The 23,368-nt window shown below is 44.3% G+C and overlaps 1 protein-coding gene across 1 annotated transcript in view; it reads right to left on the bottom strand.

Moving 5' to 3' along the window:
• Nucleotides 1-9,109, bottom strand: part of Dnah6 (dynein axonemal heavy chain 6) — a 152,846-nt gene extending 143,737 nt beyond the window's left edge. Inside the window, exons 1-3 of the mRNA XM_051202998.1 lie at nucleotides 8,882-9,109; nucleotides 5,822-5,974; nucleotides 4,637-4,899 (exon numbers count right to left, since the gene is read on the bottom strand). Of these exons, the coding sequence (XP_051058955.1) occupies nucleotides 4,637-4,899; nucleotides 5,822-5,974; nucleotides 8,882-9,109 (644 nt within the window). The remainder of the gene's footprint in view (nucleotides 1-4,636; nucleotides 4,900-5,821; nucleotides 5,975-8,881) is intronic.
• Nucleotides 9,110-23,368: the final 14,259 nt, after the last annotated feature.

Here is a 23,368-nt window from a genome sequence, read left to right as displayed (position 1 = left end):
TTGCCACCCTCACAATAGACATTACTTTTCTTGAGACAGGATCTTACCATGTAGCCCTGGCTATCTTGGAACTCACTATGTAGACCAGGCTGGCCCTGAACTCACAGAAATCTGCATGTTCCTGCCTCCTGAGTGCTGGAATTAAAGGTATGTGCCACAGATTATTGTCCCAACATTTTTAGCTAAAGATACCCTTTCTCATCTGGCCTTTTCATCAACTTCACATAACGAAAGAAAACTAGACCAAGAGGATATTCAAGAGCAGGATAAATTAAAAGGAAAAGGTAGATTCTGTAAGAGTTTTTTCATTTAAAATTCTTTGATAAGAATTTAAAATACGAATAGAGTTTCCTCGACTTTAGCTACAGCAACAAAATATGTGCCACTTAAATGAAATCAAACAAGTGTGAAATATGCTATAACACCTTGTCAAAATATGTTTGGGAATTGAGGAGAGTAATAGTCTGTGAAAGCCTAAAATCACAAGACAGGGATTAGAAACCAAAGCCCAAACCATCCCTGTATTAAAGCCATGCAAAAAGTATGTGCAGTGGGGTCTCCGTGGCTAAGACCGAGGGCTGCTCTTGCAGATGGCTGAGTTTAATCCCCAGCACCCACGTCAGATGCCGGCAGCCACACGTCCCTCCAGCTCCAGAAGACCTGTTGCCCTCTTCTGGTCTCCAAGGGTACTGCACTCATGTGACCATCTCCCCAAGCCCCCAACACACATAAACAGGAAAAAAAAAAAAAAAAAATCTTTTTTAAAACAGCATATGCACTAGTAAAGAGTAGACAGTAGCACTCTAGTGAAAGCCAACATTTTCCACGTGTATGTTCTGTTCTTGGCTCTGCATTCCGAGTCAGGAGTCTAAGGCCCTTTGCAGTAACTTTGAGGACATCTGCTAGATAGATGCCTATTGTGGTTGAAGATAATAACTTCAGCTACAAACTGTCAGGTAGTGGTAGCCTTTAATCCCAGCACTCAGGAGGCAGAGGCAGGCAGATCTCTGAGTTCAAGGTCAGCCTTGTCTACAGAGAAAGTTCCAGGACAGCCAAGGCTGTCCCTGCCTCAAAAAGCAAACAAATGAGCAACTTAAGATACACATTTATGATCAGTTTTTAAGAGACGAGAAAAAAATTCTTATCTTCTCTGTGCCTCTTCATCAAAAGCTATGAACCACTGACATAAGCCGGTTTGGGTTTTTAATTTATAATTTTGCACTAATAAAACCTAGTGAGAATGTTGCTTTCCTACTTCACTGATGCTATAGGAAACTCTGACCTGTTTTGCATTCACGTGCTTCTAACTTTTTGTTTGCATTCTAATTAGCTCACACTGGAAATGTCTGGCAAACATGTCGAGCATTGCGTGACACATTTGAAAGGTTTTCCTTTGCCACTATCAATATCTGGTATATATTTGGAGTAATTCTCTCCATAATATGAAACTTCAACTTGCCTCTTTCCTAGTCACTGTGAAGAGATATGACGATCAAGGTAACTTGTATAGAAGAAAGCATTTAATTAGGAATACGAGTCAAGTTTCAGAGGTTAGCTCACGATCGTTATGGTGCGGGGCATGGTGGCAGACAGACACAGTGCTGGAGCAGTAGCTAAGAGCTCCACCCTAATCGAGAGGGGGGAGAGAGAGAGGGAGGAGAGAAAGAGAGGAGGAGAGGAAGAGAGAGAGGAGAGAAAGAGAGAGAGAGAGAGAGAGAGAGAGAGAGAGAGAGAATGGGACTGGTGGGATCCCAAAATACCTCACCAGCTGGGGATGGGGATGTTGTGCTCAGCCTGTGGGGACAGTTCATATTCAGGCTCAGACACTGGATCATCATCATGAGGCCACACGGAATGTTTATGAAGAAACTAGAATCCAAATCAAACCCACACGAATCCCTATGTGTTCTATAGTTCCAGGTCATGCTGGTAAAGATATTTACGATCTACTGGCTTCCTCTTGGAAGGGTGGTGGGATCCTTTTCCAAATTCAGGTCCCAAGTCGCTGTGCTATGGGAATCCCAAAGTGATGATTCTCTACCATGTTTTCAGCTTGTCCCTGCTGTCAGAAGAAATAGTTCACCAATCAGGGTCGTTGTTCCACCATAATCAACGTTATCTGGAACCAATCAACTTTACTGTTAACAGAAGGAATGGAGTTGTGCTTTTTTTTTTTTTTTTTTTTTTTTTTTAACAAAGATCATGTTCACATGCACCACAAAAGTGTTCTGTAATCCTAGAACACTTCCCAACTTTGATATAAAATGCCTGCAGTGAGAACTTTGGTGACTGCAGGGGCTTATAAAGACACTAGTGATAATTCTTCCATCATACAATAAAAGGTTTCATAAAGCGCAGTTCCTAAGTAACCATGGAGATGCTCCTAACCCTTTCTGAAGTAGCTCCCTGAATTTTGAATCAAGCCTTGGTGAGGGATCTGTTGAAAGTCTCAGCAGCCACCTCTGCTGAGAGAGTCGTGTAAACAGGACGAGGCAAGCGGTGGAGGATGCTTTATTGCCATGTGCCAGATGGCTAGATGACCCCAGCATTTGGGTGACTGGTCCTCTCGCAATCAGCTATCAAAGGCACCATTGTATTTTTTTGTTTCTTTTTTAGCTCTAAAAGATGTCTCTTTCTGTGACAGATGCAGTGTTGAAGCTTCTTGCGCTAGTGTAATTGCACTAAAGTCTGGTCAAACATTCCCATGCTTAGTGTTTTGGAAACATTGGTGAAGCTGTCTCTCAAATACAGATGTAATTAGTTCAGATCCACACCTCAAATGGAAGGAATCCAGGAACTGTTATAAATCGTCCTTTCTCAGAGCTAAAACTCTGAATTCCTTTTCCTTGTCAGCATGTGTTAATGAATTTCCCGGCTACTCTAGGAGTTTTCTTCAGTTCATTCGGGTGTGGACATGCCAGCTACAAACCCCGGCTTTGTAACCAAGAACTGTTCCTAACCAAATCTCCAAAGTTGCATCATTTGCAAGTATTTTCTGATTACTGACAAAATTCTTCTTTTTAATCCAACACATTAAGAGTGAAGCAGGAGACACTGGTGATGTCATCCTGGCTCCTGGTGGCTCTCCTTACTTGTGGCCCTCAGAAGCATCTCAGTGCCTTCCTCTTCAGGCTTCCTGAGGAGAGGTTTTAACTGTTGTCCCGTGCCAGCACTGGCCCCACGCCCACGACAGTGTCTGCTCTGCACAGGAGGTACAAGGACCCTTTCCAAAGCGCAAGTCAGACGTTCACCCTTCTCGACTTGAAATCCGGTCGTTTCCCACGTTCGCGCAGTAGAGGCGAAAGTCTTTCCACTGACCAACAAGGCCAGGTGACCGACCCCAAGTCTCCTTCACCCTGTGGCTGCACACCAGCCTCCTATGCCCCTTGAGCATGGCTCTTGCTGCCTGGAATCTTCTTTGCACCACCATGTAGTTCCTTCCTTTTTCTTCAACCCCTTGTCTGACCACGCTGGCCATTCTGGTTAGCTGACACCCTCTTTCCCAACACTTCCAAGCTCTTTGACTTACTCGTTTTCCCACGTGCCTCACTTTTAGCCTCTGTGTAACTAGTTCGGGTACTGTGTTTGTCACCGTTCTCTACTGAGAACAAACCATTTCTCTTATTAGTACTTTGCGATTCACAACAAGTCTATTACTTTGCGTTTTCATTGAAATAGTGTTTCCTCTCCCCAGAACAGCTGTCTTCCGCACAGATCGGCTTACAGTTTACTGCACTTCAAAGTGCAGTCTTTATTAAAAAAAAAAAAATGAGAGCCAACAATGAGGACAGCTGCTTGAGGAACTGGGGGGCCACAGCCCAAACTATTGTCACCGTAAAGGAAAGACTCGACAATGTCGTCCAAGCTGGCTGAGTAATGGAGAGAGGCAGCATCGGCTTTTGAAGTGGGTGGAGGAGCTATCCTTGATGCTTCTGACTTTTAATGCATGATAGCTTCAAATTATCAACAACCGCATGATACTTCAGATGTGACAGCAACATGTGTGCTCAGTGTCCATGGGACACAGGTGTGTCTCTTTGGTAATGTCCCCGACTTCTTGAAACTCTTATTTCTACCCTACAAAGAAAAGCCCATGGGGTGTTGGAGAGAGGGCTTATTGGTCAAAAGCAAAGACCCTTTACTGTCTGGTTCCCAGGACCCACATCGCAACACACAATAGCCTGTAACTCCAGCTCCAGGGCACTGCATACATGTGGTACACATATGCAGGCAAATACTCATACACATAAAACAAAACCAAATATAAGAAAAGCCAAAGTGGTACGTAAAATAAACCACGCATCATCTACTGTTTATAGGTTGGTATTTTTCTCAATAACAACAACAAAAAATACCAAAAATGTTTATAATATTGATCAAAACACACGCTGTAACATTATGTTAAGTAATGCTACCTAAATATATGAGAAACACACTGCAGTGGAGTGCCCTGTAAAATTTAATTTTTATATCTAGGAGAAGGGAAGATAATGGGAGAAATAAAATTACTTCGAGAGGTTTCACTTGTAACTTCCGATCATATTTATCACTAGTACCAAATCAATTATAGATAATATTTATAACCTTATTTGTGATCTGTCATACTAATTGAATTGCTTCATGCAAGGGAACTCACTTTAGATTGTATGTGTCATATTCAATGGACGACTTGGGAACTGCAGAAATCATGTAAAGGAATCCGAGGTGTTCATTCTCATGGATGATTTTGATGATCTGCAAGGGGTCTCTTATGTTGGCTTTAATGACTTCCTCTCGGTCTTGGAAGATGTACTTAGGATATGTTGAAGACCTCTTTCCAAAGAGCCCTCTTCTCCCAATACTCGTGCGTTGCAGTTTAGAAGGAGCAGGACCGAACACATCAGCGGAGGATCGATGAAGCTAAGCAAAGACAATTGTATTAAACGTGAGTTTCTAAGGGGGGGCAGAGACACCAAAGCCCCTCAAAGGGGGGGGGCAGTCTAAAGCTGGAAACTTTCAAACCGGCACTGAGGAGCAGCATCAGCATCTCGGTCGTCACCACCCCTCTACCGCACGCACCTCGGTCCCACGGCCTTCTGTCCTTTAACCCCATGCTTCTCAGACCCCTGCGCTGCTAGCTCTCTGGAGCCCACCCCCCCAGGGAGCTCATCCTGTTCCTCACTCGGCTGTGTAGTGTGTGAATCGCCTCCACCTTAGCACCTGGTGCATACCCTGATGCCTTCTGACAGACGAACGCGGCCTTAGGCAGCTGCCGTCACAACTTACACTAAATTTTTACTTCTTTGTGAAGCTCAGGGATGGTTAGAGTGGATCCCGGAAACCATTTCTGTTATGGCTTTGGGGAAGCATTTCTTTTATTAACGAGTAAGGCCTGCTCCATGGACCAGTGCTTCTCAAATGTAACCGCACATGTGGACTGGGGGGGGGGGGCTTGTTTAGAGGCAGACCCTGGTTCAGTCCTGCTGGGATGGAGCCTGGGATTCTGCATCTCTAACCTGCTCTCAGAGTCATGACTGGTAACTGGACCACACTTGGAGCAGGAAGGCCAAGCACCATCCTTGCCATGCTCAAACCACAGTGCTTTGAGCAGCTTTCTGGGAAATCCATATCCTGCTCCATTAACATGCAAGAAAATTTCAGAAGATAATAACGACAGTAAAAATATCTCTGTGATTTTCCTTTCCTATGCTCATTTTCCTTAGAAGTATTCTATTTCCCAAGTGTGGGCGGCCTTGTCCATATTCTGAGGAATGAAAAGCATTTGAGCAACACTACACACATGGCAGTTTAAAAGATTGCTTAAGTTTTTCACATATCTTACCTGTTTCCTCTTCACAGCATCCAGAGTGGTAAATGAAGGCCTTTCGAGCATGCTTGGTGATGGCTTAAGGATCCCAGAGCTCATTAGTTGACGCCGATTCTGATCATATATGTATTCTGGCTGCTTATGATCTTGGTAGACTTTTAGCACTGGCTTTGGGGAGTAAGAGATGGGGTGATCTTGTTAAAGTCATTGCAGACTTTATTCTTCACTATTGGACTCTTAACCTTTCAGAAGCTGAGCTCCTCTGCTGGAAGTTCCTAGCCAAGCTAGAGTCCCCCTGCTTCCTGCCCCTGGTCTGCTGTTCAAGTCAGACTCTCAGTGTCGACAAACGCTTCTAGAACTAGGGGTAAGGAAAGCTCCGAACCATGGAATCATGTACCCCTAATCAACTGTGGCAAGTTTTACTACCACTGCACTGTTGAAAAAAGCAAGCCACAACACACAAGTCTGTGTCTGGCTGAACTGGGACCAAAGCTCCAGGATTCAAAAGGACCTTTAGAATGGGACACCCCAAAAATTTCCAGCAGATACTCAGTGGAAAGGAGGTCAGTATCTATTCAGTTTAATTTTTGTCAACTTGGCACAAGCCAGAGTACGCTGGGAACAGAACTGTCTCCATCACACTGGCCTGTGGGCGGGTCTGTGGGGCATTTTCTTGGCTAACGATTGATGTGGGAGGGTGCACTGGTCATCCTGGGAGGCATAAGGAATGGTTGAGGAAAACTGTGGCTGTCACCCCTCGGGTTCTATCCACCCCAGTTTTTGAGACAGGACTCTCATTGGCTTGGGACTTGCCAAGAAGACTAGGATGGATAGCTACCCAGCCCCAGGGATTTGAGAGTCACCCTTCTCAGAATGAGGATGGCAACCGTATGCCACCCTATCCAGCTCCACATCCTGCCTTGTTTGATGACATGAATTCGGAAGGATTGAACTCAGGCCCCCATGCTTGCAAGGTGTCCTAGTTTGCTTACTATTGCTGTAATAAATACCATGACCAAATTACAATGTTGGGAGGAAAGTGTTTATTTCCTCTTGAAGCTTATAGCCCCTCAGGGGAAGTCAAGGCAGGAAACTTGAGGCAGGTAAATGTAAGGAGGGGGGGGACAGAAATCTCAGCAGCAGAGACCGTGGAGGAATGTTGCTTACTGGCTTGCCCTCCAGTCTTACAGTCAGCTATTTTTTTATTTGTATCTCCCAGGACTACCAGTCTAGGGGTGTCACTAGTTTAGTGGGCCGGACCTTCCCACATCAACCATTAATCAAGAAAATATCCCACTGACCAATTCCCTTAAGAGCAAATCTGATGGGGCATTTTTCTCAATTGAGATTTACTTTTCCCTGATAGTCCTAACTTGTATCTAATTGACATAAACAAACAAACAAAAACAACCCTCTCTCTCTCTCTCTCTCTCTCTCTCTCTCTGTGTGTGTGTGTGTGTGTGTGTGTGTGTGTTCATGCATATATTGTAAGTGTGGAGGTCAGAGGACAACTTCCAGGAGTCACTTCTCGCCTTCCATGATGTAGGTCCTGGGGATTGAACTCAGGTCATCAGGCTTGCTTGCTGATCCATCTCACCAGTCCTAATGATGAATTCTTAAAATCCTGTGAATAAGGGCTAGAGGGATGGCTCAGCAGTTAAGAGCACTTGCTGCTCTTACAGGGGGTTCGGGTTTGGTTCCTAGTACCCACGAATCACTGTAACCTTCTTCAATTCCAGTTCCAGGGGACCCAACGTTCTTTTATGACCTCCTGGGCACCAGGCACACACATGGCCCACAGATATATATTCAGATAAAATGTCCATACATATAAAATAACTAAGTAAATAAGTATCTTTAAAGTTATAAATACATACTGACATCTTAAAGAAAATACAGATGTGCTCTAAAAGCAACACAAACAAATATGGGCATGGAACAATTTTAGTATCACAAAGCAGTCTCTTGTTGATTTTTAAATATAATGAATTTCTTAAAGCCGTGGGACCAGGAGAAGGCCCAGCAAGTCGAGGCACTTCCTTCCAAGCCTGATATCCTGAGTTAAATCCCTGGGGCCTACCTGGTCGGAAGAGTGCACTGACACCCACAAATTGATCTCTGACTTACAAATATCTCCCCATACGGCTCTTGTCCCCCAAAAATGTAATCTAAATTTTTTTTTGTTTGTTTTTCCAGACAGGGTTTCTCTGTGTAGCTTTGGAGCCTATCCTGGCACTCGCTCTGTAGACCAGGCTGGCCTCGAACTCACAGAGATCCAACTACCTTTGCCTCCCGAGTGCTGGAAGCACTGCCCAACCAAAAATTTTAAGTAATTAAAAATATCCTAAGAGCATTTTTTAATCAGCAAGCACCTGCTCTTGTTCTCAGGATTGCAAGCCTGGGCATTTGAGCGTTAAGGGCTATGATGCTCACAAGCACACGGAGGTGTGTGTGCAGGCAGGGGTGAAGTGAACGGGGCGACACATGAACAATTCCTGAATCCGGGCAGCGGCTGTGTAGGCATATGCACCCACTGTTCCTTCAGCATTTCCATGCATTTCAAACTTTGAATAGCAGAAAGTTGGAAGAAATGGGAATTTTAAAACGAAGTAATAAATATACAAAAATTGGACAGATTCACATTGGTCATAACACTGGTCATCTCTAAGCAAGGAGACAGGGATCTAAGACTATAGTGAGATATAAAAGGTATATGGTTCTTTTGAAAACACACTTTATTTTGGGCCAGTAAGACAGCTCAGTCTTGGCTTGCAGCCAAGGTTTAAAATCTGAGTTTAGTGCTCTGAAGCCGTATGATAGTAGGACAGACCTGATTCCCCTAAGCTATTCTCTGATGTCTACACATAATGACTGTAGCATGTTGCATGCACACGCGCGCGCGCGCACACACACACACACACACACACTAAATGTATATAAAAATTTTCAAAAAGATAGAATAAACTTTAAAGCAAAGTAGGCAAAATTCAACACTGTTAATGCTGCTTATTATATTTCTCTTTGTGTGTGTGTGTGTGATTTGTTTGCTTGGTTTTTCTTTCTTTTTTAACTTACCAGAGGCTCCAGTTTTACAGGCTGTTGTCGCTTTCTTGTTCTCTCTTGAGCTTTTGTGGTGTGCCTAAATGTCAGCGTTTGCATTTCAGGTTCATTTTCTTTGAGTGACACATAATTCATAATTCCTTTTGCTTTTATAGTGTTTAGTCTGGCAAGCACAGGATTTTCTTCTTCCTGGCGTTCAAAATTTTTCAGGTCAATTTCATTATCTGTGGTTTGGAAACTCATCTTTACTCCTGCGTGAACGGGAAAAGAAAGGCAGAAGAGTTGAAGAAATTAGTTATGGAGAGACATAAGCAGTGCAGAGAGAATTAAGGACTAAGGAGGCCTGAATTCACCTACCTCCCCCCCCCCCACCCCGAGAGGAAAGCAATCACAACTCTCGAGGTCTTCCCCAGAGTGCTTGAGCCAGAGGAATAAAATTTGAGACAGACGTTATGCCTGGGCTTGAAGAAGCCCTGCCCTGGGCTCTAGACTGGCTTGGGTGTAGGAGGATGAAGAGAAGGGCTTTGAACAGTAAAATTTTCAGACCTGAGTGCGTAAAACATCTCCCAAGGTACTTAAATGTAGCTAAGGAGGCTGGGGAGATGGCTCCGTCTGTAAAATGCTTACTATCCGAGTGTCTTAGGGTTTTTGTTGCTGTGCTAAAACACTGACCAAAAGCAACTTGGGAAGGAAAGGGTGTATTTAATCTTATAGCTTGTGGTCCCTCTCGAAGGGAAATGAGGGCAGGAATTAAAGCAGAGGCTATGGAGGAGCATTGCTTGCTGGCTTGCTCCTTATGACTTGCACCCAGGACCACCTATGTTCAGGATTGCACAAACTGCAGTGGACTGGACCCTCCCATATCAATCATTAATCAAGAAAGTGCTGGACAGACAAGCCGATAGGCCAATACTATGGGAGCATCCTTTCCAAACGACTTTAGCTTGTGTCAGGTTGGCAACAGGACAGCAAGCAGGAGGGCCCGAGTTTAGATCCCTAGCACCACATGAAAAGCAAAGCATAGCAGTGTTGTACATAATCCTAGCACTGGAGAGTAGGGGCAGACAGGTGAATCCCCGGGCTTGCTGGCCAGCCAAGCTAGCTAAGGTCCAGATTCAGTGAGAGATCCCATCTTAAAAAACAAAAAGTGTGGGACCTAGGTGGTGGTGATGGTGATGTATGCCTTTAATGTTAGCACTTGGGAGGAGGAAGCAGGCAGATCTCAGTGAGTTCAAGGCCAGCCTGGTCTACAGAGCAAATTCCAGGATAACCAGGGCTACACAAAGAAACCCCATCTTGAAAAAACAAAACTCTAGTCTTCCATGTACATACACATGCAAGGGTGGACAGACAGGTACGCACGTGCATGTGTGCACACACACACAGACACACAGACATACACACACAGACATACATACAGACACACACACACAGACACACACAGACACACAGACACACACACACAGACACACACAGACAGATACACACACACAGACACACAGACAGACACACAGACAGATGCACACACACAGACATACAGACAGACACACACAGACACACACAGACAGATACACACCATACACACACACACACACACACCATAGAGTACAAAATGTCTTAAATCAGGTGTTGCCATACCTACGTTTTAACCTAGCTTAGTTACAATAAGAATTAAAAAAGCCTCTTGAGTAATTTTAACTTCTCCGGTAACCCCATTAAAAATACGAGAGGCCTCGGTTTTAATGATGTGCTTTATTTACCTAACATTGAAACTATCGTTTCAATACACAATGATGCTGTGTGATGCAGGGCTATATTTAATTTTTCCGAGTGCATTTCATACCTGGTGTCTAGGAACTGTCTTATTGGAGGGGACAGCTCTAGATTTGGTCAGTGTACGATCCTGGGCAAGCCTGACATCTCTAGTCCTCACTTTCCAATCCACCCCTCCACCCCACCCTCCACAGTAAACTATCCCATCACCTAATCCATCATCTCTGAGGGGTTTCCATCGCTGGGCAGGCGACCCTGGGAGTCTGGCTCCGCCCAGGGCTCAGTTCCATCGTACTCACCCAGCGGTCCAACTGCAGCCTTTCCTGAGGGGTCTCTAGGAGCCAAAAGTTGGGTCCCAGGAGGAAATGTTTCCCGTTGCGTAGCAACCACTGGGCAAGGACGCTGCTCACTGCGCCGGGGAGGAGCCAGTCGCCTCTGCTCAGTGTCGTGAAGCCTTCGCTCTCGCAGCTCTCCTCCAGGAGCGCGCCAAGTAATCGAGCCAATCAGTGTCTCCGGAGCGTTGACGTCACCAGTTGCCAGGAAGCAGGAGCCACCCCGAGGAGTCCTCCCCTGCGATGGAACTGAATCCCTGGCAGGGTGGACTGCAAGCAGAGGAGATCTGGTCTCTCTGTATGTTCGCTCGAGTCTGACCTGACGTTCGCCCACGTCTTAAAATCCTGACGGGGAAAGAAACGAGCCTCAGGAGAAGGATGCGTGGACTGCTGAGGCCCTTTCACCTGCCTTGACCCACCGCTTTTCAACCTTCCCTACAAAACGTTATCACCGCTGGAACTACCTGCTTTTTCTCCTGACCGCGTCTTGGGTGGCGACCCCCTAAGTGAAACCGAGAAAACAGGGGCGCATAGTGCACACAGCATGCTGGTTTGACCCCCACCTACCTCCGAAAGGATTGCCTAGAGCTGGAGCACAGAGTCAGATCACTCCATCTAACCCACCTCCCCGCACACCACCTGAGTATTGAGCTGACGTTAGTCTCTTCACGGAACTTGTGGGGTGTGGGGGGATGCGCGGTGTGCAATAGTGTGTGTGTGTGTGTGTGTGTGTGTGTAGGACAGAGGACAATTCATACAAGTTCAGTACTCCCACCACCATGCGGATCCGGGGATGAAAACAGGGTCACCAGGCGTGGCAGCAGATGCCTTTACCTGCTGAGCGATCTCACTGGCCCTAGGGAGTGTTTAAACTTTTGTTTTTTTGCCTTGGTTTTTTTTTTTTTTTTTTTAGAAGCTCATGAAATTAACATAACACGTTTTATGAATGCACACTAATTTAGCAGCAAAGGTATTTTTGAATAACGAAGGCCCGATGCCAGGAGAAAAATAGACAAGACTCAGGGCTTGGCGTTAGAACTGCAGCTCTGGACCAGGGTTGATCTTTGGAAAGCCACAGAGCCTCTCAGGCTGTCTTCCCCCACTCTTGGGCATTCTGCCTGTGCCTGGATCGGGGCTGGGTGTGTGTGTGTGTGTGTGTGTGTGTGTGTGTGTTCCTTTCCCAGGCCTTCAGTTCTCCACCATGAACAAACAGGCTATGCACTATGTGCAGGGGAGGCTTCAGGGCAGGTAGGATTTTATACTCAAACTTTAATCAGTGTTGTAACTGAAGGGCTTCATTCTGCCTTCCCAGAGGTCTCAGAGAAAGAGGACAGAGAGAGAGAGAGAGAGAGAGAGAGAGAGAGAGACCTTATTTCTCAGTAGGCTGAGTTGGCACACTCCACTTACATTGCACACAACAGGCATTTCAACTTTGCTCCATTTGGCAGCTATCTGGACATCGTCTAGCCTCGAGGCTCTCAGCCTGGATTTTCCAGGGCTCCCTGGTGCTTCTGTTTATTCACAGCTTGTTCAAAACAGCTTGCCACTGAGTATAAGATGCTGGCATCTTTTTAAGTTTGCTTTTTTTTTTTTTTTTTTTTTTTTGGAAGGAATGACTTGTTTTGCTTGTATTGCTGTTGTGTTTCTATTTCTAGAATTTTAAATTTTAAAATTAAAAATATACTGGTTTTTCCTTTACTTTAAATGATCTTTATTTTTAAACATATGGTCATGATTTTGCAGATAATATGCTGACTCGGGAGATAGAGGCAGCGATTTCAAGAGTTCAAGATCATTGTTGATTATAGAGAGATGGGTACCTTTGATCCTGTTTCACACTAAGGCAATAAGATAAAATATACAATAGAGTTCAAGAGTTAGAATGTAAGAAATAATGTAAAAGAGCTCTCTAACTTTTTATATTGATTACATGCTGAGATGATAATATTTTAGGTAAATTGTGTTAAATAAAATATAAAATTAGAATAAAGAACATGATGCGTTAACACCAATGAATTTTTTCTTTAAAAAATTACAGGAGTGGGGGGACTGGAGAGATGACTCAGAGGTTAAGAGCACTGACTGCTCTTCTAGAGGTCCTGAGTTCAATTCCCAGCAACCACATGGTGTCCCACAACTATCCCTAGTGGGACCTAATGCCTTCTTCTGGCATGCAGGTATGCATGCAAAACACTCATGCATAAAATATAAATTTAAAATTATATATACATTTTAGTTATTTATTTTGTGTGTGTATGTGTGTATTGCCATGACACACATGTGAAAGTCAGAGGACAACATTTGAGAGTTTGGTCCTAGAAACCAAACTACAGGTTGCCAGGCTTGGTGGCAAGCACCTTTACCCTCGGAGCTCACTCACCAGCCCACTGATGGTTCTAAAAGGTATGAGTTTTCCATTAATGTTGTTTGAGTGCAATGAAAAGCAGAATGGTCTATACTGACATTATTTTGAAGTTTATTAAGTATTACTTTATTTTATGACTATGAGTGTTTTGCTTTCATGTATCTGTGTGCACCACATGCATGCCTGGTGCCCTCAGAGTCAGAAAAGGCCATCAGATCCTCTGGGTCTGGAACTACTGGTGGTGATGAGTTGCCACATGGGTGCTGGGAGCCAAACCTGAGTCCTTTGAAAGAGCAGCCGGTGCTCTTCACCACTGAGCCATCTTTCCAGCCTCCGTATTCACATTTTTATAGTGTGACAAAATTAATTTTTGGTGGTACATCAAACCTAAAAAAATGTAAACTGCATTAATTTCTCAGAGAAAATGGTACTGGCTTTCATTGAAAATCTGAGGAGTACCCTGTGGCTAGCCATATTCACAGTGCATCTTCTGTCACTCACTTCACAGTCTCTTCTCGAGCTGTAATATCTTCTTCAAATCCTATTTTTTTTTTTTTTTTAAATCATGGGAGACCTGGAAAAAGACGCATCTATGCATTGATGGCCACCTTGGGAAAAACAGCTTGTGGCTGTTGGAGTCTTGAAGGGGCTGTGAAGCATTTGCAATCTGTATTTTCTATACTTTCTTTAAGCTTTCAGAACTAAATGCAATAAATATGCGATAAACACCAGACCTTATTTCTCAGACCAAAAGGTAGTGTACTACCCATCCCTTGATCAACATTTCCTCATTTCTCCCTACCCATCCCCCAAAACACCTGGCCATTTATTTATTTATTTATTTGTTTGTTTGTTTGTTTGTTTAGAGCTGCTAAACAAGATTTTTGGAAAACATCCAGGGTGTCCTGGTTAGTTTTGACTGTCAACTTGACAGCCACCTGACCTAGTCATCTGAGAAGGAAGTCTCAATTGAGGGACTACCTATATCTCCTGGCCTGTGGACATGCCTATGAAGAGAATGTCTTGACTGTTAATTGATGTAAGAGGGCACAGACCACTTTGGGCAGCACCAGGGGATCCCAGGCTGGGTAAGAAAGCCGGAGAAGCATGAGCCTAAGTGAGCCAGCAGTAGAAAATGTTTCCTTCATAGTTCCTGCCCCAACTTCTCTCAATGATAAACCATGACGTGTATGTATAAGCCAAATAAAGCATTTTCTCCCCAAACAGCTTTTGGTCTGAGTGTTTTGTCACAGCAGCGGAATGGGACTAGAGCACAGAGACTCAAGCCGGAGAGAGAGATCCTGTTCCGAAAGAGACTCTGGGTGCAGAAGTGAGATCAAGTGTATTGAGTCTGTGGGGGCCAGGGTCAGATCTCAGCACCTGCCCAGCTACTTGTGTACCATTAAGTTTTTTAAAATGTCACCACATGAAGGAGAGGGGAATATACCCTTTCCCCTTCTTCCCCCCTCCCCCACATGGAAGCCTTACCAGTCACAGTACTTGGGAGATCTGGCCCCGCCCCTCATCTGCCTTACAGTGGTGGCTAGGGAGACACTTCCCTCTTGTCAGCATGGCAGTAGAGAGAGCTGGCCCCCAGGTCATAAGAGCGGGAGACCTGCCCCTGCTGCTCACCAGCTGCAGCATTTCGCCTCCCCTGGGAAGCACAGTAGAGCTGGCCCTGACGGTGTAGACATGGGTGAGCCAACCCCGAAGGTGTGAAAGCAGGAGAGCCGCTCATTGCTCATCGCTGCAGAGGATGAACTACCTGGAGCAGTACTGGAGAGCTCACTTCGGTGGTAAGGACAAGGGATGGGCTGGCAGAGTCACTAACCCTGCAAATGTGCAGGTCCAGAACCAGGGTTATGAGTTGGCCCGCCCCAACATCCACCCCATCTGTGATCTGCTCCAACATCCACCCCATCTGTGATCTGCCCCAACATCCACCCCATCTGTGATCTGCCCCAACATCCACCCCATCTGTGATCTGCCCCAACATCCACCCCATCTGTGATCTGCGGGAGTCTGTGAAGGGGCCCATCCTACAGGGCACATCCTGCAGATCCAACACTACGGGATCTCCATGACATAGGGCAACAACAGGACATCCTAGAGGATATTATAGCAGACACCCGAAGCCTCATCTGCAACGAACACTTACAAGTAAAAATACATGAACGGAAGGGTTTGCGCCATGACTCACTGTGTCACACTGCAGCGTCCATGGCGAGATTTTCCTTTTTCTTCTTTTTTAAAAGATTCTTTCAAATTTTATTTATTTTATTTTATGGCGGGGAGGTTGCAAGGGCAGGAGGTGGAAAGGAAGGATGGGAAGTGAATACGATGGAAATGCATGATGTGAAATACATGAAGAATAAGTAAAAAGATCATTAAAGAAAATGCCACCACAGCCTCAGAGATGTGACTCGCCTTCCCCTGTAGTAACCACTGTCTCTCACTGTTCTGTATGGGTTCTTCCTCTGAGGCTATGTGAGTTGTCAAATGCAACAGTCTATTGTCCCCATTGTTACCAAAGAGAGACACGCAGACACAAAGTCACATCATCATCTTCTTTTAATATTTTAGACTTTTAAAGCTTTATTTATTTATGTATTTATTTATTATATGCACAGTGTTCTGCCTGCATGTATGCCTACAGGCTATCAGAGGGCACCGGATCTCATTATAGATGGCTGTGAGCTACCATGTGGGTGCTGGGAATTGAACTCAGGTCCTCTGGGAGAGCAGCCAGTGCTCTTAACCTCTGAGCCATCTCCCCCAGCCCCAGATAGTCTTCCTCCAAAGGTTCCATTGCTTACCACAAGAGAGAATAGGAATAATTAACATTAGTTGTATATAAATCCAAAGTCAGGTGCCTCATCTCTGTTCTAGAAAATTCTCAGGCAATGTCTTATCTTGTCATTGTCTCTGAAAATACTGAACTAAGTCCATCTTGTCTCTCCTTCCAGCCTTGGGCTAAACTTTAGTTGAACTACACCTTTCCTCTGAATCCTACATAAATCTCGCCTTCTCTTTAGCATTTCCCACCATTACTTGCTTGTTTCTAATATTTCATTTCTTATCATCTCCTGCTGTTTCCCAGTTCATTTATTTTCTCTAGAGCTCTATTTAATGTGCTATCCCGTCCACTCCCAAGTTTGTCTCAGCATGGTAAACGTAACATTCAGTTTACAAACAGTGGCGTTTAAAGTGCGTTCTCACTTGCACAGCCATCACCACTGCCGACGTGTAAGATGCTTTTCCCACGCACAAGGAAATTCCACAGCAAGATGGCACCCCTAACCTCTGAGCCGTCTCTCTGTCCCAAGCCATACAGATTACAACTGTACTGTTGACTAAAATTACATTTTACTACTATACTTTCAGACACAGACAGGACTTCCAAAGCATATAGATTTCCAAGCTTCATTGCAAACCTAGCGAATAGGATCTGAAAGTGGTACCCTGACCAAGCATATCTGCAGCATCTATGGATGATTCATCTCTGGTTAAGAACCACATTTGCAGGTTAAAAAAAAAAAAGGATTGTAAAGTTACAGAGAACGAAATAGATAGACAGGCCAGGGGACAGTTACATAAGATGGTTGTCTTAGTTGCAGTCACTATTGCTGTGATCAAACCCCAGGACTAAAAGCAATTTAGGGAGAAAAGTTTATTTGGCCTATACTTCCATTTCAGTGTTCATCACTGGAGGAAGTCAGGGCAGGAACTCAAGCAAGGCAGGGACCTGGAGGCAGGAGCTGATGCAGAGGCCACAGAGGGATGCTGCCTACTGTTTTTCTTTCCCTGGCGTTCTCAGCCTGCTTTCTTGTAGAACCCAGGACCGCCAGTCGGGGGGGGGGGGGGACGGCCCCACCAACCCTGTGCTGGGCCCTCCCACATCAAGCCGTAATTAGAAAATGCCCTGCAGCAGGATCTTAGGGAAGCATTTTCTCAATTGAGGTTTCCCCCTCTCAGATGACTCTTCCTGCTGTCTGGGAGGCCATCCTCCAGCAGCACAGGGCGCTGAGTCAGTGAGGCTAAACTTTTCTATCTGAGGGGACTTAGGGAAAAAGGCACTCACAAACTCTCTTGATGATTTCCTTCCTTATCTTCTCTCTCTCCCCCCCCCACACATGTTTTTACATCTTTTATACCCCAACAGAATATTCTGGGCAGTACAAGAGTCAAAGCAGTTGCATTCCATTTCTCAAGTGAATGATTATAGGTAAAAACATGTTTTTCATCTCCCTCACATGATTAAACATTTTATGCATTACAGGTGAAAAACAAATTATCCCAAGAACCCACATACATTCATACCCAAGCAACTTGCTATAGATTAACCATGTGGGCAAGCAAGGTGTTCCTGTCAGGTCTTTTACTGGCAGGCTGAATCTTACTGTTACAAACAAAGGGTCAATTACTTTATTACTTGTCTTGAAAGGTAATCTTACAAGGAATCTTAAAGAAATCACAAACCTAAATTTTCATAGATGAAAATGAATTAGCTCTACTTTAAAATTTGGGTACATATCTTTTTTTTTTTTTAACATATCAGGAGATCGAGGGCAGAAATGGGTATAAGGAATTTATCATCACCATTGCTCATCAACTAAACCTATCAAGCAGAGCACATCAGTCAGTAATAGTTGAGTTTCTTTGTTCTTATTCCCTGCCCTTAAAGAGTTCCACATTTAACCATGTGCCTTTCTAAAACATTAGATTGTCTTCTTGGGGTTTTTCACCTCAAAGTTATTTAACAAAAACACCTTAGTCTAACTTTGTTGTTATTAAAGCTTTGTTTCAGCTGTGATGCACTCTGACACCTGTGAACACATCTCCCGACATTAAGGTTAAAAGAATCTAGGACTCCATTGTTAATCCTTAACCTGAGCTACAATCTACACAACTCCTTTGGTCAAACTCACAGACCCTGGCTGTGATACATATCATGTATTTATTCTTACTCATCAAAACTCTGTATAAGACATGGAAGCAAAGAAGGCCGGGTCTGAGGAGTCTGGCGATGACACAGGCTTTGTTCTTTTTGACTAAGCCTCTTATGAACTTGTTGGTGGCTCCCTGGTCTTACTTGTGTGCACAGCTTCTTGGGGTTTCAAAAACGATCGAACAAACAAACAAACAAACAAAGACTTTATCGGCCAGTAAGATGCTCCAGCGTTTAAGCAAGCTTGCTGCCAAGCCTGAAGATCCGAGCTCAGTTGCCTGAACCCATACAACAGAAGGAGAGAACTAACTTCTCCAAGTTGTCCTCTGACCGCCCACACCCCACAAAATAAATACATTCAAAAGACTTTTCTAAAAGAAATTGTGTCTGCTCTATGGAGAGGAAAGGAAGGTGGCAGGTGAACTGAGCAAATTGGAAGATCTATGGCTAGATTCTATTTTCCTTATGAAGCAGGAGATACAGTCAACCATGAGAAGGATGGAAATGGGGTAACAAAGGCAAGGGAGGTTTAAATTTCAGGTCCTGTGAATTTCTTGAAATTGTGTTCCTATTTGTGAATATACTTTCTTTTTTCTGTAGATGTGTTCAATTCTCAAAGGGTTCTGTGATCTGTTTTTCCTCAGAAACTGGGAATGTGGCCTCTAAAACAAGCTGCCTCTTAGCTTTGACTTGTGTGGTAAGATGCCTCGCTCAACTTTGCCAGGAGCTCATGATGTGTATTTTGTTCTTTTGGCGACATCTTGTGGTCAAATGAGTGTATTACTGGCAAAGTTAGGAATTGTGGATTTCATTGGTAGATTTGTAAAAAAGACTTGAGTGTCTCAGAACTCATGAAAATCAATAATTATTATATTTCCCATATGATATTGAGACATTTCTAATTTATAGCTGATAAGCCACGGTCAGTCTTGGATAACTGTATTTTGGGAATTGAGTTTTTGGGAAGGAAAGATTCCCTGCTCCTCAGATAACTCCAGGGTGCAATCAAGGCCCAGTACCTCCAGCTGATGTCGGTGCTCTTCATTGTGTGATTTGTGGGCCAGCAGCATTGGCGTCATCTGGAACTTGTTAGATATACAGACTCTAACGTCCTACCCCCAACTTCCTGAATCAGCCAGCATCATATTTCGCAAGCAGTTCACTGAAGGTTAGATTTTGAAGAACGGCTGTCATGGAAAAGGAAGAGGTGGGAATGGTTGGTAGAAGGACAATATTATTCTTTCCTTCATCTTTCTTCTTTGAGCCCCGCCCCCCTCAGCATCCCATTTCTTAAGTCTATATACAACACTTTTGCAGAACATTTTCTGGCAAATACACAATAAAAATAGCTGTCATAACTGAGTGAGACCTGGGAAGCCCTGGCAAGCTAGACTTGACCATCCATCCTCCATAATTCAATTCAATGAGCAAGTAATAGTAGAAGGTAGAAAGGTGAGATTTATTCAACGTGGCTGCATTGGTAAGAAGATAGAAAGAAGTCCAGGACTCAAGTCCATATTCAGGGTCCCGACCGAAGGCTTGGCTTTCGATAGGAGCCTGGTCCTAAGATAACTCGGCAGTCCTGGTCAAGGTGTGGTCCCACCCCACCGTCTCTTCAGCACGGCGCCCCGACAACTCAGAACCCAACAAACTGTCTTTCTGGGAGAGTTTCCCTCTGAGGATGGCATGGGGCTCCAGCATTAGGTTCCAGGGGGAAATTCCAGTTTCCTGGGGTCCTAGTGAGTGTCTGGTAGGCAAAGAAGTTTAAACACAAGCATCTGTTCAGAACATTGCCACTCTGCTGGCACGGTCTCATGCAGAACAGTTTTCTTCTGGTAATCTCCTCTCTTGTTCTGCTCTGGGTTTTATGTGGCAACTGTGTTGGCAGTGAAAGAAACCTCTCCTTTCTCACCATGGGAAAAGTAAACAGCCACGTAGACCTAGGGGGTTGCCAAGTTTGTGGGCAATAAAGGGGCAGCTAGTTAGCTATTAACCAGCAGACAGAAGCATTTCCCTCAACGCCTTGACCTGGGCACCTCTCTTCTCTGGAGGTTCTCCTGACATTTCTGCTTAGGGTGGTAAGGCGGTGAAGGCAAGACGCCGTTCTCCATCATCCTCTCTAACTTGATCCAGGCAGCAGCAGTTAGAGTAAGCACAAGGGAGCTTGAGGTGGAAGCCACAGCCGTCAGTGGATCTGGGCTGGGAAAGCTGGAGGGAAAAGTTCAGGGAACTGAGTGTTTAAAGTCATTTTGGCACTTTGCTGTTTACTAGTGGCCTCTCAAGGCACTGGCACCCTCATTATATTTAAAGGTACAGAACTGTGAAAATATTAAGATATGTTTGGGAGGGCTTGGGGAGCATCGGAATTGCACGAGGGCTGATGGGAGAGAAAAGATGATTTGGAGTGAGGGAAGGGCTAATGGCCAGCCGTTCAGGTGACGCATTTCCTACGTCCTCACCCAAAGCTGATGCTGTTATGTAAACATCACAGATTTAATGGGAAACAAACAAACAAGATACAAAACAAAAGTTACTTTTGAAGCAAGGTCTCACTATATATCCCCAGGTGTCTCAGGATTTACTCTATATCCCAGACTGGTCTTGTGGCCCAGAATAAAGAATTGGACAGAGACTCAAATAGATGGACAGTAGCTAGCAAAGTAAGAGAAGCTGCTGAGAAAACATATACTGGGTCTGTGGAGAGATGGCTCAGCCTTAAAAGTGCTTGCTGCTCTCACACAGGACCCTAGTTTGCTTTCCAGCACTCACACGGAGAGGCTCCTAACCACTCTGGATTCAGGGATCCAATGCCCCCTAATGGCTCCCACAGACATTGCACACATGTGCACAGGTATACACACACACACACACACACACACACACACACACACACACACACACACTAAAAATTAAATCTTTCTTTAAAAATTAGAAAAAGAAGCCGGGCAGTGGTGGTGCACGCCTTTAATCCCAGCCCTCGGGAGACAGAGGCTGAAGGATCTCTGAATTTGAGGCCAGCCTGGTTTATAGAGTGAGTTCCAGGACACCCAGGGCTACACAGAGAAACCCTGTCTTGGAAACAAACAAACAACAAAAAACAAAAGCAAACAAGAAAGAAAGGTTCCAAGAGAAGAAATGGGCAGAGAGTGAGTTCGCTAGCTCAAATAGCGTCACAGCACAAAGGATTGGAGCTCATTTGCATAGTGTGGGCTTTCCTGAGCATGCCTTGCCTGTTACATGTAGTTCCATATGTAATTTCATCCATCACATGCCTCATTAGCCTCTTAAATTCCCACCAGGTCTGTGAGCCACGGGTCACCTTCAGCCTCTCTGCAGTGGCTCTGCCACTATGCCAGTGGCTTCAGCCAGTTCTAGTTGGTCTTGGGATGTGTGTTCCAGGGTTTCTCTTTACTGACTTCTCTCCCAAGGAGATGCATGTGTTCCCCCCCAAACCCTCCCTCTTGCCTAACCTCTCAGAGACTAAGGATTGTAGCTTGGTTACCATTTATTTAATGGCTAATATCTACATAGAAATGAATACATACCATATTTATTTTTCTGGGTCTGGCTTACCTCATTCAGGATGAGTTTTTTTTTTTTCTAGTTCTATCCATTTGCCTACAAATTTCATGATGTCATTTTTCTTTTTTTTGAAAGAGTTCAGAATACCCCATCGGGTAAATTATCTCATTTTCTTTGCCCGTTCTTCTGTTGAGAGGCATCTAGGTTGTTTCCACTTTTTGGCTATTATGAACGGCACTGCAATGAACATGGTTGAACAAGTGTCCCTGTGTAGAGAGAAGCTTCCATTGGGTATTTGCCCAAGAGTAGTACACCTGGAGCTTGAAGTAGATTGACTCCCATCTTTCTGAGGAAATACCATGCTGGCTTTTATAGTGGCTGTGCAAGTTTGCACTCGCACCAGCAATGGAAGAGTGTTCCCATTGCCCTATATCCCACCTCACATTAGCTGTCACTTGTACCTATTGCCCTTAGTCACGTGACAGTTGAAAGATCGAATCTTAAAGTAGTTTTGATTTGCATTTCCTTGATGGCTAAAAGTGTTGAGCATTTTTTAAGTGTTTGTTTCTTAATGATATTTGAGTTTCCTCTGTAGAGAAGTCTGTTTATATCAAGTTTCTTGAGTTCTTTATATACTTTGGATATTAACCCTTTCTCAGATGTGGAGTTGGTAAAAATATTTTCCCATTCTTTAGGCTGCTGCTTTGTCCAAATGACAGTGTCTTTTGCCTTACAGAAGCTTTTCAGTTCCACGAGGTCCCATTTATCAATTGTTGATCTTAGTGCCTGCATTAGCAGAGTTCTGTTTAGAAAGTCATCTCCTGTGCTGAGGCATTCAAGGCTATCCCCCACTTTCTTTTCTGTCAAGTTCAGTGTATTTAGTTTTATGTTGGGGTCTTTGATCCATTTGGAGTTGAGATTTGTGCACAGTGAAAGATACGTATCTATTTGCATTCTTCTACGTGTATCTATTTGTATTCTTCTACATGACGACATCCAGTTTGATCAGAACCATTTGTTGAAGAAGTCTTTTTTTTTTTTTTTCCAGTGTGTATTTCTGTCGTTCTCCTCAATCCACCTGTCTTCTGCACTGGTAGGAAAAGTTAAAAGGATATGTGATGGGAACCACCAGCCCAGTACTTTCAAGTTCTTGATGGTGGCACTAATTTCTACAATTCTAGTCATGTGATACTGTTTTTAATTCACTATTTTCCCTGGAAGAGGCTACTCTAATGGCTTCCATTTAGCCTTTCCAACCTTAATAGCCTTATTCGCTGATCAGGGAGTCACTGTGAGAATTCTGCCAACTTCTAAGTATATCTATCCCAGTTATACATTCCGGACTGGGGAAATAATGACAGGATGTTTTCAGAGACTCACTGGACCTACTATGAGTTGGACTTCAACCAAAACTCCATTAATCATTTGACCTCCATAAGCCCCTATGGGCCTTCATAGGGTACAATGTTTCTTGCCATTTCATGGAATAGAGTCAATTTAGAACAAGTATCCAACAGACCCTGGAAAGTCTGATTGTTTCCTTTCCCCCAGTGTACAGTTAT

The sequence above is a fragment of the Phodopus roborovskii genome, unplaced genomic scaffold (assembly GCF_943737965.1).
Source record: "Phodopus roborovskii unplaced genomic scaffold, PHOROB, whole genome shotgun sequence".
Classification (NCBI taxonomy): domain Eukaryota; kingdom Metazoa; phylum Chordata; class Mammalia; order Rodentia; family Cricetidae; genus Phodopus; species Phodopus roborovskii.
Note: the sequence above shows the minus strand (reverse complement) of the source record. Positions and strands in the feature narration are given on the sequence as shown.